This window comes from Temnothorax nylanderi, unplaced genomic scaffold (assembly GCF_030848795.1).
Source record: "Temnothorax nylanderi isolate EJ_2023f unplaced genomic scaffold, tnyl_v1.0 TNYL_tig0018_pilon, whole genome shotgun sequence".
Classification (NCBI taxonomy): domain Eukaryota; kingdom Metazoa; phylum Arthropoda; class Insecta; order Hymenoptera; family Formicidae; genus Temnothorax; species Temnothorax nylanderi.
The window spans coordinates 538,295-556,089 of record NW_027249080.1 but is presented as its reverse complement, the minus strand read 5'-3'; the positions used below and the strand labels follow the sequence as shown (position 1 = coordinate 556,089).

Here is a 17,795-nt window from a genome sequence, read left to right as displayed (position 1 = left end):
GCACGGTTCAGAGCTTCTCCTCGCAAACTTATTTTCTAAGAAGAAAAATTTTGCCTCCTCTCCTTCCCTCAATAATATCTGACCTATTGTACAAGTATTCTTAGCCGTCCTTCAATGTGTTCAAAACTCCGTGGCAAATCGTCACGTCCCGTTCACCATAAGCATAATCTAATTACCGGCGTGTCGCTGACGAAGCACCGCTAGACTTGCGCGTACGTGCTCGGTCCAACTAGGGAAATCAATATCACACAGCCAACAATCCAGGTTTACGCTACGAACTGCTTTGCACGACGGTACGCGCAACAGTTGCGTCGAGACGAGACACGAAGAGGAAGTTACGACAGTCGGGCAGTATCGTCGCGGGTCGAATTGTTCTGCAGCACTTCAGCCAATAACAATCGAAAAGTGCGCACGTTCGCGGGGTTCTAATCGAACTCCGAACATCAATTTTGCATCGAATCGGTTGGGCCTCAATTAGAAAACCGCGTAATTTCGAATGCCGCCTAACACGTCTCGCGTTGCCATGGAAATCCGCGAGAATGACGGTATCAGTCCTGGACCGAAGATACTTACAATTAGATAAACAACGTACTATATATACACTTCCGCCACGATGACGGAGGAGAAACGACTGTCGTTGGGCATCAACGTTAGCATTCTGCTGATACTGACGATATTCGGCGTGCTTCTGTCCTTGCCTTTGCGATTGTTGTTCGACACGAATTACTCCGACCAGAATCGCAATGAGAGCGGAGTCAGTGGCCCGGGCGGGGGAAGAGAGCCCGTGATACCGATGGATCACCGAAAATTAAGATGCTGTCCGAATCTGCAGTACGAGGCTCGCTTGATGTCCGTCTTTATGAGCGATTACGACGGAAATTGCACGTACGTGCAGGACGAGTGCGACGATGACGAGGATGACGACGATGATGACAGCGACTCTGAAGAGGAAGAGGATAGCAGAGAGGATAGGGACGAGGGGGAGAGGACGAAGAAGACGTACAGGTCCAAGAGGCGCATCGGCGAAGAAATGAAAGAAAGCGCTGAAGAGATCTTAAAGTCGCGTCAGATGAAGTCCGTCACGGTGGCAGGCCACATACTCGTGACGATGTTGCTCGTATCAGTAATAGCCGCCCTCGTTGAAGTACTGCGAATACGCTTCGCCAGAGAAAAAGTATTGCGTCACATATTACAAAAGTCCTTAAGCACTTGCGTTGGAACTTGGTATCCTTAAAAGCGTATGGATACGTCGAAACGCATGTCACTGTGAAAAATTTCACTTGGAGAGTACGCAAGATTTTTCAGAATCTTTAGCTCCCTTCTTGAAAATAACGCAATATGATTTCCAAAAGTGGTCCTAATTATTCAAACACTCATTCTAAATAAAGCCATCACTTTAATTCAGAGATGATACTTTATTTCAACGCAAGTAATTAACTGTCCCTTCAATTTATTTGAGCACATCATGCATGATTTGCACTTAAATATTGCCAGACATGAGTTAAAGCTCAGATTGAACTAGATTCTTAGATGTTTGCACCATTAGGGAAATAATTGCGATATTCGGCAGAGACCGACGGGATAAGCGCTTCGCAGTTTTCCTCGCGGAGCTAGTAAAAACCGTCTCTCGATGCTCGGATAGACACGCATTCGTGAAACTATTGCACCTTCTCTTTTCAAAAATGCATAAGGATTCGTCTAGGGCAGGCACGATCATTTCACGGAGACGCTCATCCAACGTGGTGGACATATCCGCTCCAAGACGTCCCACTTCAAGAGAATTAATTAGAAGCCAAAAGTCCTTTGAGATACCAGGAATGCACCGTTCCGCAATGCGTTTATTAGGTATGTGTGCGAAATAGTAAGGAATTATAATCTCTAAATATTTATCACGATTAAGGAGACGTTAAAATTATATAAAAAGTCATGATATCTTTGATGATTAAAATATTGGAAGCTATGTACAACGCGGAGTAGATTAGTATGAGACCGTCGACCGTCTTAACTCGATTAGTGGCGGTAAGATGAAAAAATTTAATTATCCACCCACAGGAGCGCGGCCGCCCCCGCTTATCCGTCGCTCTTCGTTTCCAATACCACAAGCGAAAAAAGCCGCTACTTCGTCTCTTTGTGGTACACCGAGTAAAGGACTGACGCGGCGCCAGTCGGCCGAGTCGGACGAAGAAATCGGGATCACTAACGCTCTTCATCATCGCACCCGTCTAATCCGACGCCATTAAAGCGGCACGAGAACAAGGTGAAGATTATTAACCCTTTGCGATCAAAATTATTTCTCGCAAATTAGGGAAAATCGAGTACTTTTTTTTTATCTAATCAGCAGGTATAATGTGAATTAAAGAATTTTTATTATTTAGAGGAATTTAAGATCTCAAAAATATAATTTGCTGATTATAATTATGCAATTATTCGAATGCTTAGAAAACTATCACAAAGTATAATATCGAGTCTAACATACATAGAACTGCAATATATCACAATTTCCTTATTTGAAAACATGATAGAGTCTTAAGTTTTCCTTTGTAAATAAATGATAAATTGTGTGGCGTAACAAATACTAGATAAATAAACGTTCTCTTTTCAGTATACATCAATCCATTAAATTTTTACGTCGGTGACCAAATTAACAGGGTACGCGTCATCACTATACGGTATGTTTTTTGACACGATGATAATCCTTGTACAATTAGATAAACTTATAGCTTATCGATTGATTCAAAAGATATATGGATATATCGCTTATGGGTATGTTAACAGATTACACAACGCACAACGATCACGTCCAATGACCTTTTTTACGCTCGTGCAACGTCGAAAAAGCCTTTCGCTGAGGAACAGATCTCCGCAACAGCATCTTCCAATAGCATCCCTTACAGCGGCTTCAATAGTGCTCCATCTCCGCAACGCTTTTATATCACGCTGTCCATTAAGTTCTGCTTTCTAACCAAGCAATATTTGAAATATTTAAAACAAGGATTAATATACAGAATCAAATTTCGGGATCGAAAGTTATCGCGCAAATCACTGTGGAAAGTTGAATTACGACAGCACATACCCGGACTATATAATATATTTAATAGATAATCTTTATTTTCCATATAGATCGCACAATGCTTTAACCCTTAAATGCGAAATTTTTCATAGCATTATGAGTATTTTTTAAATAAATAATAACTATTTAAGGAATCCTTGAAAAATTCCGCTTTACTAATTTTAACCCTTTTTGTCCTAGTGGATGTACATGCAGAGAAGGCTCTTTACAGATGTGCAAATGCGCACTTAAGGGTTAAAGTCGCATAATCAAACGAAAGTATTTGCATTTAATCTAATTTAACTAGCAGTGATATGTTAATTAATTATTATCGATCTTCTTATCGAGCAATAGAATATTTATACAAGTACGATATTGTTTCAAATGGATGTTTTAGAAATGTGTACATCAGAAGCGAGATAGCATTCTTAAATTCAACTGCAGCTAAATCAACGATGTAACTAAGCTTTCGTTTGAAATAAAGCTAAGAAAGAATTATTTTTTTAAAAACACTACTCTGATGTAAACTTTTCTGGAGGCACCTGACGATAGAATAAGTATATGTGCACTCTCAAACTGATAGTACAACGACCAAATAATCCCTAATCGTGTGATTTCCATCATTTTCTTAACGCGTCCATCATCTCTTATCAATATGTGTATTAATATGTAATATTCAGAAAGAATTATAGAGCTCGTTTTGTCTCTACGAAAGTCACGATAAATTCATCAAAATACAGATGAATATGCTAGATTGTAATTTTGTAACATTGTAAATGAGGATTTGAAGGAATAATTCCTTGATTGTATTTTCGTAACCAAAAAATATAGCTGTGTCTCTCTCTCTGCATCGACAGATCTTTGATAAGCTTACGCAGCCTCAACGAACTGTGATCATCGTCTTTCTTTGTGATATGTACAATCCGGCATCATAAATGCCTTAACACGTCAAGTTGCATCAATTGCAAACGTACTCGGGGCGTGCGAATTGTATTCATGCATTTGTAACTGTGTGTGGCATTGGCACAGTAGCCACTGTCTTATTCGTGTAAATAAGAAAAAAGACTTTACAATAATTAAAGCTTGCACAACACGGAATTCTGTCTTGTACCATTTTATATCATTACGGCATTCTCCGGATTCTTTGTCAATTTTCGAGAATTTTGATTTTCGCGAGTCAAGCTTTTCAGACTTGAATCTTCAATTATTTTCCAAGCTTCAGCTATTGCCATTTTTTTACCGATAACAAGCTGATTCATTAATGGAGATGAAAAATTGTAAAAAATATATAGTATAAGAGTAGAAAATATAAATTTTTTTTCCTTAGGCAATTTGATAAAATGCATGAAATAAGAAAGCAAAATTTTGATGCTGTCTCACAACGTTATTAACATTTGATTTCCAAAGAGGTATAAATTCAGTCATTTATATTAATATTTATATAATAGTTTTTATTTGTTCATTTTTGTTGTTTAAATATCAGCTGTTTCTACTTATTGGTAAAGTAGAAATTTGCAGAAAGTACGACGTGTGGAAGAACGGAGCATATTTATCAACGTGTGCCATCTGTCGAGCTATTGACGTTAGTTGTTCGTACTACACGTAAATGTGCCGATGAATCAGCTGTTTGCAGTTGTTTGCTAGGATTTAATGCGGTTTTCCTATTGTGGTTATTCAACACTGTAGATAATGTGATTCATCAGCGAGAAATAACATTGATACATTTTGTTACGCTACAGCTGTGGTTGGAAAACAATATGGAAACGGTATTATTCAATCCTTCGCGTAACCCATTATTTATATATTTAGCTATTTTTGTCTTGATATTGTCTACTGTATTGAATGTCATACATTATAAATAATTCGTTTAAATAATTAATCCGCGTTTCTTTATAAATTACATTTTTTAGATACAAGTGGACAGTGTATGTTCAGTCAGATTGGGTCTGTTTTCTATTGCTGAACTGCAGGCTGCACTAGTTCAGAGTTTATCTTTTTCCTTCCAATGTGGAGTAAAAAAGATAAACTCTGAACTAGTGCAGCCAGTTCAGCTATAGAAAACAGACCCATTATTGTCCCTTTTTCCCTACAAATAAATTTGCTTGCAAAGAAACTATAAATAATAATAATTATCCTTTATACTTTCAAGTTTGACAAAAGACAAGTCCCAGTACTGTTGAGAGAGGCATTGGCGGTGGATGTCTATTTGACAGACGAGTTTGTCAAATTGGTGGAAAAGATCCTACCCTTAAGACAGTTAAAAGTACATTATAAAGTATTGGAGGTATGAATAATCATTTATTTCTCTATCACTACTACTGCGTTGTAAGCTTCTCTAATTGTATTTATTTGCGTTGCCTCTCTCTGTAGATATCATGCCACGGCATACCTTGGCTCGCGACGTCTCTCGTATTAATCTGGGTTCTCAACAGCAAATCCTTGTATCAAATGCAAATCAATCTTTTACTAGGTATGATTCAAGTAAAATTCTACTATTATTTAAAATTACTCGGGAATCGATTGAGATGTATAAGTAAGAAAATCATTTCAGGACTGTTGCTCGACATCATCTTGGTCTCTGTGCTCAAGGCAGCTACGAGAAGGAGGCGACCGGCCGTTAATGACGATCCATTCGCCATAGGTCCTGACAAATACGCCTTCCCATCCGGACACGCATCTCGCGCTGCGTTTATTGTGTACTTTTTCTTCTATCTGTGGCCCGTACCCTGGTTATACACGCCGCCTTTGCTAGCGTGGCTCTTCTCCGTATGCGTATCCAGACTACTGATGCGAAGACATCACATATTGGATGTGGTCGCTGGCGCACTTCTAGGTAGCTTCGAGGGTCTAATTATAGGCTATATTTATTTGGAGCAGGCGACATGCGTCAATTTAATCTCCTGGATTACGGACGAAAATATGGATAACTGAATTAACATATGTGTAATCCATGTATGAGAGATGCATAAAATATTATATTGGACTGCCATATCGTTCACTGATATTAAGCCAATGTAAGAGTCTGAATGTTTAAACTGTATATATAGTTGTATAACTGTAATTGTACAACTGCGATCTTATAAATCAGAAAATTAATTGTGTCAGATGTTTTCTCCTAAAATATTACTTAATATACATATTATATACATATATCATTCGCGCTTCTTTTTTTTATTCAATTAAACGCCGATTGGGATTTGGCCCGAGTCTTGCTCAATCAATTCCTCGGAGGGCCGCTTTCACCGGGCTACACCGGGCTCTCGTTGGCGGCTCTGGAGTTCTGGAGTGGCGTGCCTGGCTGGCTGGAGTCGCGCGCCCGCCATTTCCAGATGTCGCGAGCGCTCAAGGCCGCGGCGCATCCTTGCCTTCGCGGAATCGTCGTCCGGACGTGCGGATCATGAATTAAATCGCGTCTCTCGACCAGCGGCGGAAAGCGCAGTTTCCCCCGAAAGTGAACGCGAGGAGACGCGGCCGAGAGGGGGGTTATGCCACGGCCGTCCGTCCGTTTTCCAGTCCGGCGGGCCGCAGTGGCGTAGTGCGCAAAGTGTCTCGCTTGTTGCACAGTTGCCAAGGCGACTAAACGTGCGTGCGTGCGTGCCTGCCAGCCTGCGTGCGTGCGTCTTTGCGTGTGTGCGGCACCGCGTACCTGCGAGTACGCGGTGTATTATGATAAGAGACCGATCGCCGTCGTTATCGAGACGCAATTTTCGTGTCACCTTCACGCCGCCGTTTCGATGCCCCGCAGCGACGTAGTCTAAACAGAGTCGCCGTGCATCATGGACTACCCGGTGTTGGGCCACTACGACCCCACGGTAGAGGCCACGGACCACGGTGGAGGAGCGGTCGAAGAGGAGCAGCAGGAACTGCTCTGTGAGTATCCCGCTTCCCGCTTCCCGCTTGTCGCGTCGTCGCGCCGAGAGACGCGCTGGACCTGGACCGCGGAAAAAATTCCCGCGAGAATTCCTCTGCCCCGTCGCGTCTGTTTCTACCTTTCGCGACGTTCGTTTGCTTTCGAACGCGCGGAGCGTTCGGATCTGTCAGCTGGCATCAGCTGTTTCTCCGACACGAGCACGGCGAGGAATCGTCCGTTGTTTTCTCCTGATACAGCGATTATAAAAGATCCTTGAAGCAAATAACGAGCAAATTGTTTTCTTCTCCAACAGTCGCCACACGTGTTCCACCTTATACATTTAACCTTAACGTAAAAAAATTGTTTTGTATTTGTAGCTGATATCCAGGGATAAAATAAATTAGTCATTATTAAAGAGCGTGTATGTCTTGTTTTTATCTGTGCGGCAAGTGTGAAGTACTTGGAAATAAGCTTAGCCCCCTCCCGCTTCGATGAAAATATATATAATTACAGAAACATGACTTATAAATTAGCAAAAGAGATAGTTCGTTATTTTATATTTTATTCTTACGTTATATTTAATTATTTATGTCAGATAAATTGCAAATGAAAAGAATATTTCGCTAAACTTTGCGTTAGTTCGCAAATATTCTTATGCTTGCTGCTTTTGGAATAAAGACGTGTATAAGAAGTAGACCTGCTCAATTCTTAACTGGTCGATTCTCATTCCAGGGGAGATTCCAGGGGAGGAATGTAATTATGTCGTACCTGGGGATGAGTATGTACCTGCGACGGAGCAGTTTGGAGAGGACTTTGCTGGGGCCGAGTTTCACGAAACTAGAACATTGCTCGCCGATGGCGGAGATAGATTTGGAGTTTCCACTGCCACTTTCGATACGGTCGAGGAGCTTATGTGGATGGGGAATCAAGGAGTACGTTATTGATATGGGGGCATTATTTAACCGAGACACTAAACAATTACTAACGTAGTTTATTAACATCAATTCGTTATAGGGTCACGTAACATCCTACTATGGACCTGGTTTACAAAAGTACACCTCTTTTCAAGTCCATGCAACGCAGGAGATACGTCACATTCATACCGTAGATGAGGGTATCTTAGTGTTGACTCAGAGTCAGTTGAGATGTCAATTGCGGAGAGGCATACCTATATTTACCCACACGTATGTTTTATATTACGCATTTTGTATTAGCAATACTATCCACGGATTTGAGCGAGCCTTGATTGTTGTAGATCGGTGAATATGAACGACATGCAGTGTATGTTGCAAATCTCTCCAAACCGACTACTTATGGGCGGACATCAGAATAAAATAATTGATTTTAATCTTACCAGAGGAAAGGAGACTGGATTAGTAAGAATCTATTAATTAAATGTTACATTAATTCCGAGCACGAGATGCAATGGTTTTGCGTTATGTTTGTAGGTGGATGTAGATGAGAATGGTTGTGCGATATTGAGACAACACAGTAGACTTATCTGCGCTGGTAATCCTGTAGGAAGGATAGATCTCAGGGACCCAAATACGTTATCAGTAGAACATACTTTGGACACGCATAGTGGTTCTCTAAGTGATTTCGATGTTCAAGGAAACTATCTTGTTACATGTGGATTCAGCAACAGGTGAGGCATAAGATAATCAGAAGGTCTTTAACCATCTTATGTGCAATATATATGTTCAAACGTACACATATATGAATTGTATTATTTAGTCGTCAGGGTCTTACCGTCGATCGATTTTTAATGGCCTACGATCTGAGACAAATGAGAGCATTAAGTCCAGTCACGACTATGGTATATCCTCTTTTATTGAAGTTCCTACCAAGTTATTCCAGTCGTCTCGCAGTGGTATCGCCACTAGGACAGATGCAACTACTTGATACAATATATGCTAATGTACAACCGTCAATGACGTGTTTATATCAGGTAAATTTATCATATATTCAGAATAAATAAAAAATTTTAAGTAGGAATTTAAAAAATTGAGAAAAATATAGAGAATACACAGAAATATGTATCGTATTAGGTTGCTACTGGCGGAGCGGCGATATTGTCATTTGATGTAGCTTCCACATCTCAGTGTCTTTGCTTTGGAGACTTGGCAGGCTCTATACATTTAATGTCCACTAACAACCCGGAGCCTCAATTTAATACATTTTCTAGGTCAGCAAGTATTTTAAATCAATAAAAATGTTTATATACTGAAGTAATTAACGAACTATTTATATTATGTACATATATAAAATTGAGAACAATTAGAAAATGAATACATAGAGCTGATAATGAAGAATAATTAAAATTAGATTGGAAATGTATAATAAGCATATATTTTTATTTTACTTAGGCCTACGGAGTTCGCCGATCCAATTGAGACAATACCATCAATTCCTTTTGATGACGATGTTACACCGTATAGTACTATACCGATGATATATTCAGATCAACCACTTCTAAGTGATTGGCCTGAAGAATACTTAAAAAAAATTTATAGGTAGGTATCTCCTATATGTTTCCGTTTTTGTACAACCGAGAAGCAAGCAAATTGATTTTCATTCTTTCACAGGAAAACACCACCAATAGATCCCGAAATCTTGCGCACAATGAAAATGCAGGGAACAATAGGATACGCGCCAAATCCTCAGGCTTTTCGCAGAAATCAAGTGAGGAAACAATATTCTCCTACTCTATTACAATATTCTCCTCCATCTCTTCTCAAATTATCTTAAGCTCCATTCATATATCCTTTAATGATTTTTCCTACCTTTGTTTACCAAATTTCGAAAGCCATTTTGTTTATGACTTGATATCGAATTTAATATTGCTTTTATATATATCATTAAGTTGCTACCCGAATTTATATGTATATATCTCCTATTTCAAAGGTATATTAATACACATATACGTGTTCCTTCATGATTTTGAGGCTTTACTAGCGTGATCAATTAAAGTAATATACTGTCGACATGAAAATTAAAGCTAAATGTAGCGTTTAATTTTTTGGAAAACAAAGAATTTGCTATAATGTGATTAAGACTGAACATTTCGTGATAATTATTATAGTCGGTAAAGAGACGTGATATATTTTCGTAAGCTAGTCCAGTGTATTCTACTAATTTTACAATAGTAGCATACAAAAAAATTAACAGTCTCAACGTGTATTAGGTATACGTATAAAATATTGAAATCTCATTTAGTCCTCTCGTTAGTTTGTTTCATGTATTATCGATTTACAGTATATTCTATATGAGAGAAAATGTTAATAAAATGATGTAATTTTGAAAAATTATATGAAGTTAATATCGTTACATTACATTAATACTGAAAATACTATTAACTTTTTTTATCGTAAGAAATATTTTTTTGTTAGTGACATTTACAAGAATCTGTTTATTTTTATTCGATCAGTATTTTTGATACTGTATTTATATGAAATTGAGAAAAATAATGATTTCACATACGATAAAAGCACACAATTCTAAATACATTTAAGATTAAATATAAAATGCATATTTTTGTTCTTCGAATTACATGAATCTTATGGATCCAATATCTTCAACAATGTGCCAAATTATACATATAAAGAAAATAATATATAATAAAAATACATCTTTGCTCGGTACGTCGAAGTACTATAGCATATAAATGCACTGCATTCTAAATTCTAAATATATATTCTAATTCTATATATTTTTATTATTAGTTTAAAGAACTAGAAATATGAATGACATATAATTGCTGAATTCTGTCATTATTAAATATTACGTGTATATCTCTTCTTTTGTTAGCATTTAACAATATTAAAATAATTTCTTTCTTTTTTAAGAACTGCTACTGAAGCATATTACAAATTAAAAGTTGTTTTTTTTTTTTAAGTTTGATTATACGATTAACAAAGGCCTTATTACTTCTTTCGTTTTGCAGAGAAAAAAATTACAGCAGCGTTTAAGGAAAAACGTGCATTGAATTATATTATTGGTATATCGATAGTATAAGTCTTGTATAATTCCCTTTGTGTAGTTATTTGTGTTGACATTTACAGAACGACCAACGTAAAGAAGAAGAAACACGAATAAATGTTTCTAATATATTTTCCGTCGAAAGTTTCCACAATTCCTATATCTTATCGATCGGCGTGATATTTTACTGCCTTCAATCTCGCAATCCGCGCTATGTGTTTGTGATCGATTGCATTTTGTCTGTTTTTGTTTAATGATTTCCGCTCAATAATCTCGATAGGCGATTAATATATTTACATGTAAAATATGTTCCGCATGAAATGTATATCAAAATTGTATTTGAGTGAGATAATAAAGGTTGTATGACATACAACAGTATGCGTAAGTTTAATACGATGCGCCGCATTATATCAGTTTAGTTCCCATAACGCGTTCTTTAATAGGTATTATTTATTTTTTCACAGTCCAAAAGTCTGTTCTCTATCATGCACCAAACTATACAAACTGTGCCTCGATAATTCACGTGTAACGCATGGCAAATTCCATGAAACAGAAACTATCTTGGCGAAAAATATTCGAATACGTTTTCACAGTGAAATAAAAATAAATAATACCTCTTTTACAGATACCGTACAATCTGGAAAAACGATGGGGTTTAGTCGCGAAGCCTTTCGCGGGGGACTCACGGTCTAAAACAGATGACGGCACCTTTGTAGCCATACCTAAGCGTTATCGTAAAATCGAGTTGAAATACTCACGGCTTGGTTACGATGATTTCGATTTTGATCAGTACAATCGAACCAGTTTTTGCGGCCTGGAGGCTACACTTCCCAACAGTTATTGCAATGCTATGTTGCAGGTAAGCCCAAGAAAATTATAGTGCCCGAGGTGAGTCGGGCCAACGAATAAGATAAGTTACAGATCAGACGCATACGTTCGTGCTTTGCAGTTGCTTTACTATTGCGAGCCCGTAAGGGGAGCAATGCTCTCACATTCGTGCCAACGAGAGTTCTGTCTTTCTTGCGAATTGGGATTCTTGTTTCACATGCTGGATACGTCACGAGGATTTCCCTGCCAAGCTGCGAATTTCCTTAGGGCTTTTAGGACCGTACGGGAAGCGTCAGCTTTAGGACTTATACTGAACGACCCAGAATCCAAGAAAAAGATCAATCTGATTGTGCTCATACAAGTATGTTAATAGTTACAAAGTCCAGGGTAAAAACGCGCGAATTGTAATTACATTTTAAAAACTTGCATCAGAACAAGTGTCTAAAATATTTTTTATTTAAAATGCAAGAATAAATTTCAAATTTTTTAGTTATTCTTTATTTGATGCATGAATGTTTATAAATTTATATTTTCGAAAATATGCTCTTTTAAATGTTCAAATTTGTTTAAAAAGCGAAAAAAAACTAATCGTATGATATATTTATAAATGTTCAATCGATGATACATCGACATAAAGATTATTTGTGATTTGCATTTTGTATTAGAGCTGGAATAGATTCATTTTACATCAAATACATTACGAGATAGTGGAAACTAGGAAGCGGCAAAAGGAAGAAGAGGCAGCGCGACTTAAGTCGGGTTCCAAATACCCCCCATTTGTTTATAACGAACAGGACTTCCCTAGCATTCTTGAGGATCTCGGTTCTCGATATAGAAGCCACGACGACGAGAGGAAAAAAAAGAGAAAGGAGGAGGATGGTAAATATATGTGGATCACATCGAAAGGTAAACACAATTCATGTGTAACCTTTGCACTGGGCACTTTTTGTGTTTATTTTTCAATTTGTATGTGATTTATTTTTTTGACTTGTTTACTTGATTCAAAGCGCTACAGCGATATATCCGAAGAGCAAGAGACAACTGAGAATTATATGATTATTGTATAATTGTAAGCATAATTTTCTATAACGCACGATTGCAGAAACATTACTTTCATTTTAATAGAATACTTTACGATCTTATTAAATCTTGCGCTCTTAGGATATCTCACAACTGCAACTTTCATAATGTACGCCGATGTAATAATTTTTTTTAGAATGTACCTTTATTGACTTTATATTAAACCAATAATGCTTTTTATTACTCCTTAAATCGCTTTACTTTATATTATATATATTTTTATAGTAAGAAGAGCAGCCAGCCCCTTCTACCTTACTTTCCAAAAGTTGCATGATCTTGCTTTTACACGAGAATCCTGGGATTTAAAAATATGTGATTAATATCCATGCGTTAAAAGTATCAACATGATAACACCGATATGTCAAATTATCTAATACATATATTTCTAATATACATATGTATATATTGTACATATATATTTTAGAGAATAATCTCAAAATTATCTCGATAATGTCTAGTTTATGTTGCTTGGTTTAGAAAAAATCACAATCCAATAATTTTCTAAGTTTGACACAATATCCTAAATAAACAAAAACATATTAAACTATTATTACAAAACATCGGAAATTATAAACACATTCATGTCGCGTTACTTAAATACTGTTATAGAATCGTATACATATTTCGTTTATAGTGAAAATATTTTTACTCAATTGATTTTAATAATACCGTTAATAATATTCGTTTATTTTATCTTTGCGCATTTATTACGGGTAGACAAGACCACCAAAAAATCCGCCGAAGAGAATGAAGTGCGAGATGACGAATCAGAGATCAGTCGTCTATTTGGATCTGAACAAATGCACATACATCGCTGTCTCAAATGTGGGCAAGAAGCTACAAAACATTCCATCATGTTACTTTGTAACTTGATTTATCCGGAAATAGTTAATCCTTGTAAGCAATTTTCAAGCAATGTGTCCAAGGCTTTGGCTAGACGGGAAATGAGTCTAGTGTGTAAAATGATTGAAATTTTAGCTATATATGTATATTCAGATGTACAAGTATTTTAAAGCAAAAAGATATAAGAAACAGTGTTGCAGTCTAATAAGATAATTTTTTAATTTTTGAAATGTAAAAGATCTTAAAATCCAATAAAGATTACATGATACCACGTTCAAGACATTAAAGTTTCAAATGTTCTACACACTAAACCGACTTTTCGTATGACCTTAGCTTAACGCGCACATCCATACTCTCGCGGCTGAATACAAGATTTACCTTTTGTAGCTGAAGAGGTACCGTTCACAAATGTTCTTGCCCGCAGTTTAAAACCTGAGATAGTTACACCCGCATGGTGTGAAAATTGCCATAGATATCCATCTACTCTTCAGTCTCGACAATTGACTACACTACCTCAAATACTGGCTTTAAACTGCGGCTTAGATACTCAGCAGGTACTTACAACATCAAATTAGATGTACAATCGTAGCACAAACCAAATCAAAGCACAGAAACCGCATGTCATGCCCCATTTGTTTAAAGTCATGAGATCGAATTATTACAGGATAAGGCATTTTGGCAAAATCAAATGGACATCGTGGTGCAAAACGTGTTGACGGGAAAGGAGAGCAGTCCCAACTCCAGTCCTGTGCCCGTCACCGCGAAGCTCTGTCGTTATGGCAATAACTGCACGAGAACTGGATGTCGATTCAGGCACATTGGCCGCGACACAGGTAGGCAAATACCTCGTCGTACAAATTAAATACGTCGCGTCGTTCTGAATTAATGTTAATTATAATTTACTGCGCAGAGACAGAAAAATTATTAAATACGTCGTCCTCTACTCCATCTACCTCGTCGACGGCGCCCGTTACATCGCCTCCTAGTCATTTGTATTATTTGCACTCCTGGATACCTCACAACATAGAGATCTCCCTCAAAGAAAACGGGGAGATGTCGGTTAAAAAAATCAGCGAACCAAAAACCGAATCGCATAACGATACATCCGTACAGACGAGCGTGATGGAGAACGGCCAAGATGACAAAACGGTACAAGTAATTACCGAGAATGCCGGCGACAACGGTGAGGAAAATGTTGAAAATTGTAGTATAGTGTCGAACGTGGAAGACAGCGAAGCCGTGAAAAGTACAAATCCGGAAATCACTTGTAATCCTCAAACGATACAGTATGGTCTCAGTGCTGTCGTCTGTTACATCGACGATAAGAATAACGAGGAGCGAAGGAACATTGTAGCACTGCTAAAAGTTGGACCAAATTATCACAAACGATCGGGAGGCAACGCCGTATCGCAATGGTACATTTTCAACGACTTCTGGTGAGTTTTTTTAGTATTTGGGAAAAAATTTATCTATAACGTTTATCATTTATTTTTGACACGACGCTTGTTATAGTATACAACCAGTGACACCGCAGGAAGCGGTATGGTTTAATCTCGATTGGAAAGTTCCATGTGTGCTTCATTATACAGCGATACCTGCACCCGAACCGACACAATTTGTCAGCCCTCTTACATACGACGTATTCGGGGAAGATAAATGTATTGCTCGCAGTGGTGGAACTAAAGTCATTACATTTACTCCCCTGTCGTCAGACGAAATGCCTAAGAAAGGTAGATTCGTCTGTTATGTTATAACAATTTCTAATTTTGCTTTCTATAATTCCGTTTTTGATATAAAATTATTGTGCAATTTCAATATGGCTTGTCTTGTATCCTCGTTATGTATGCTCGAATTTTTGTTGCAGGAGAGTTGGTAGGGATCGATGCAGAATTCGTTACTTTAAATCAGGAAGAATCTGAGCTACGGAGCGATGGAAAGATGTCAACTATAAAACCGAGCCATATGTCGGTCGCGCGAATCACCTGTATACGCGGGTATGATCTATATTAACTATTATATAAACAGTAATGCTTTATAAATGAAGAGATTTTAATCCGATCGAATAAAAAATGCGCTCAGTGCGATAATATTCGCGTTATTTTGAACTGTAATATTTTTCTTTTTAATAAATAGGCAAGGTCCATTGGAAGGTAAGGCGTTTATAGATGATTATATAAGCACTCAGGAACAAGTAGTCGATTATCTGACAAAATTCAGCGGAATCCAGCCGGGTGACTTAGACGCGAACTTTAGTAGCAAACATCTCACAACTCTGAAATCGACGTATCAAAAGTTGAGGTTCTTAGTGGACAACGGCATAATCTTCGTCGGGCACGGCCTGAAAAACGATTTTAGGTGAAATTCTGCTTGCTATCTACGACAGTAATTCGTCATGCATCTTATTGATGAGATTTCTTGGTTAAATGCGTGAATTTTTTGCAGGGTAATAAATTTGGTGGTGCCGCCGGAGCAAATAATAGATACAGTTTTGTTATTCCACTTACCTCATCATCGTATGGTATCATTGCGCTTCTTGACCTGGCATTTTTTGGGTAAACACATTCAGTCTGAAACTCACGATTCGGCCGAAGACGCACGAGCAGCCTCAGAATTGTATCGCAAGTACAAAGAACTAGAAAGCTCTGGCACATTGACAGAAGCGCTGAAGGAACTCTACGAAGTGGGCACCCAATTACAGTGGAAAGTAAGAACGAAAATTCTTACATTACTAAGCGTCATCTCTCGTCAAGTCTCTCATTAAATTTTTTTCCTTAAACATTTGATTTTAGGTCCCTGATAGCTGATATGAGGATAATATATATAACGATATAGATGATGAAATCAATAGTGATAATAACGATTAGATGATATGAATGTTCATGTGTCCATTATCTGACATCATTGTTCAAAAGGTACTCGGCGAACGCTATTCACATTCGTCGATAAAATGTCGATGTTTAATCTAATGTTAAAGATAGGTTCGTCATTACATACTCGTCATTCACAGAGAACAGATTTATTCAACGCACACGTAATATTATTAGACGATGGAATTTTTCGGGGATCTCACATCGCAGCATCATGAAATTGAAAAAAGAATTGCAAATTTATAGACATTGATATTCATTTAGACGTTGTTTTCGCTCATGCGTTAGATCATTGTTGCATTCGTATATCGAAAATACATGGTATACATGGTATACATATTAATGGTAATACGCGAAATTATACATTTTTGTCATTATCTTGTCGACCGCATATAGCCCGTTAAAAGGATTAAATGAGAAACTTGTTGATCGTGATTTTAAATAGAAATTAAGCATAATGCAAAATTTGTACATATTGTCTGACAACATTATGGCGTTTTGAGGAGCAGTAACGATCTCGCACTGCCCGATAGAATATTCGCTCTAATTTCCTATCATTCATATTGTATCCCAAAGGTAATTCATATTCCATCTCACTCCATCAAACAATTGCCGAATATAGACGTAAATAGTTATAGCACAATAGCAATAATCGAATTATGTATTTTTAAGTACATAATATATCTCACTACTTTCTTTTATATACGTATTTTTTTTAGTGCAACTTTTGTACGATTTTACGAAGACGAATTTTATATGCAGATCTTTTTATAAAATATTTCATGGATTTTAATTTCCTCGATCACACACAGTCGCCTTCACACATTTGTGCAAATACCAATCACATTTGCGGTCATCTGTAACTGTTATTCATTGCCATTTTTCGAAACTGATCCATTTGCGTGAAAAGCTCTCAAAACGCGGAAAAAATCTATTAACGAAAATATGATAGCAAATTTTACACACTGACATCTGTATGCATTATAAATTATTTTTATATACATTTTACCAATGAAAGAATACTGAAAGAATATGAAGGATATTGTCCAAAATATTGAAAAAAAAAAAGAGAATGAAGTATATATTTTTTTATATTTGGAGAAATTTTCTTATAATTTGTGCACGATATAACTTATACACTGGTTTCAGTGGTCAATGTAATCAAGTAAATAGCACAAACGGTACACATGTTAACCGTAATCAAACGTTTGATTTATGTCAACCACTGTTACGTCATTGTAATTTTACAATAAATGATTGTACAAATTTAACCGACGTAATTTTTCTTCTTTTCAGCTGT

General features: G+C 37.2%; 3 protein-coding genes across 4 annotated transcripts; all 3 read left to right on the top strand.

Annotated features, from left to right (window-relative positions):
- The first annotated feature begins 253 nt into the window (after nucleotides 1-253).
- LOC139768803 (uncharacterized) lies at nucleotides 254-4,147 on the top strand. Its single transcript, XM_071699366.1, has 5 exons — nucleotides 254-1,174; nucleotides 1,692-1,845; nucleotides 2,053-2,257; nucleotides 2,603-2,669; nucleotides 2,776-4,147. The coding sequence occupies exons 1-3, from the start codon at nucleotides 614-616 to the stop codon at nucleotides 2,238-2,240; spliced, it is 903 nt and encodes a 300-aa protein (XP_071555467.1). The 5' UTR covers nucleotides 254-613; the 3' UTR covers nucleotides 2,241-2,257; nucleotides 2,603-2,669; nucleotides 2,776-4,147.
- A 501-nt stretch (nucleotides 4,148-4,648) lies between these two features.
- LOC139768804 (polyisoprenoid diphosphate/phosphate phosphohydrolase PLPP6-like) lies at nucleotides 4,649-6,150 on the top strand. Its single transcript, XM_071699367.1, has 4 exons — nucleotides 4,649-4,815; nucleotides 5,199-5,333; nucleotides 5,420-5,519; nucleotides 5,601-6,150. Exons 1-4 carry the CDS (start codon nucleotides 4,807-4,809, stop codon nucleotides 5,978-5,980), a joined length of 624 nt encoding a protein of 207 aa, XP_071555468.1. The 5' UTR covers nucleotides 4,649-4,806; the 3' UTR covers nucleotides 5,981-6,150.
- Nucleotides 6,151-6,311: 161 nt separating this feature from the next.
- Nucleotides 6,312-17,766, top strand: Pan2 (PAN2-PAN3 deadenylation complex catalytic subunit PAN2). 2 transcript variants are annotated; one of them, XM_071699361.1, is made up of 21 exons: nucleotides 6,312-6,919; nucleotides 7,632-7,831; nucleotides 7,914-8,083; nucleotides 8,155-8,275; nucleotides 8,348-8,544; nucleotides 8,634-8,847; nucleotides 8,948-9,084; nucleotides 9,266-9,412; nucleotides 9,485-9,581; nucleotides 11,503-11,736; nucleotides 11,827-12,066; nucleotides 12,371-12,584; nucleotides 13,503-13,682; nucleotides 14,016-14,182; nucleotides 14,293-14,461; nucleotides 14,539-15,064; nucleotides 15,141-15,358; nucleotides 15,493-15,622; nucleotides 15,762-15,983; nucleotides 16,071-16,332; nucleotides 16,418-17,766. In XM_071699361.1, exons 1-21 carry the CDS (start codon nucleotides 6,826-6,828, stop codon nucleotides 16,430-16,432), a joined length of 3,954 nt encoding a protein of 1,317 aa, XP_071555462.1. In that variant the 5' UTR covers nucleotides 6,312-6,825; the 3' UTR covers nucleotides 16,433-17,766. The 2 variants fall into 2 exon arrangements, with proteins under 2 accessions (XP_071555462.1, XP_071555461.1); XM_071699360.1 differs by having other exon boundaries at nucleotides 12,371-12,611.
- The last annotated feature ends 29 nt before the right edge of the window (nucleotides 17,767-17,795 follow it).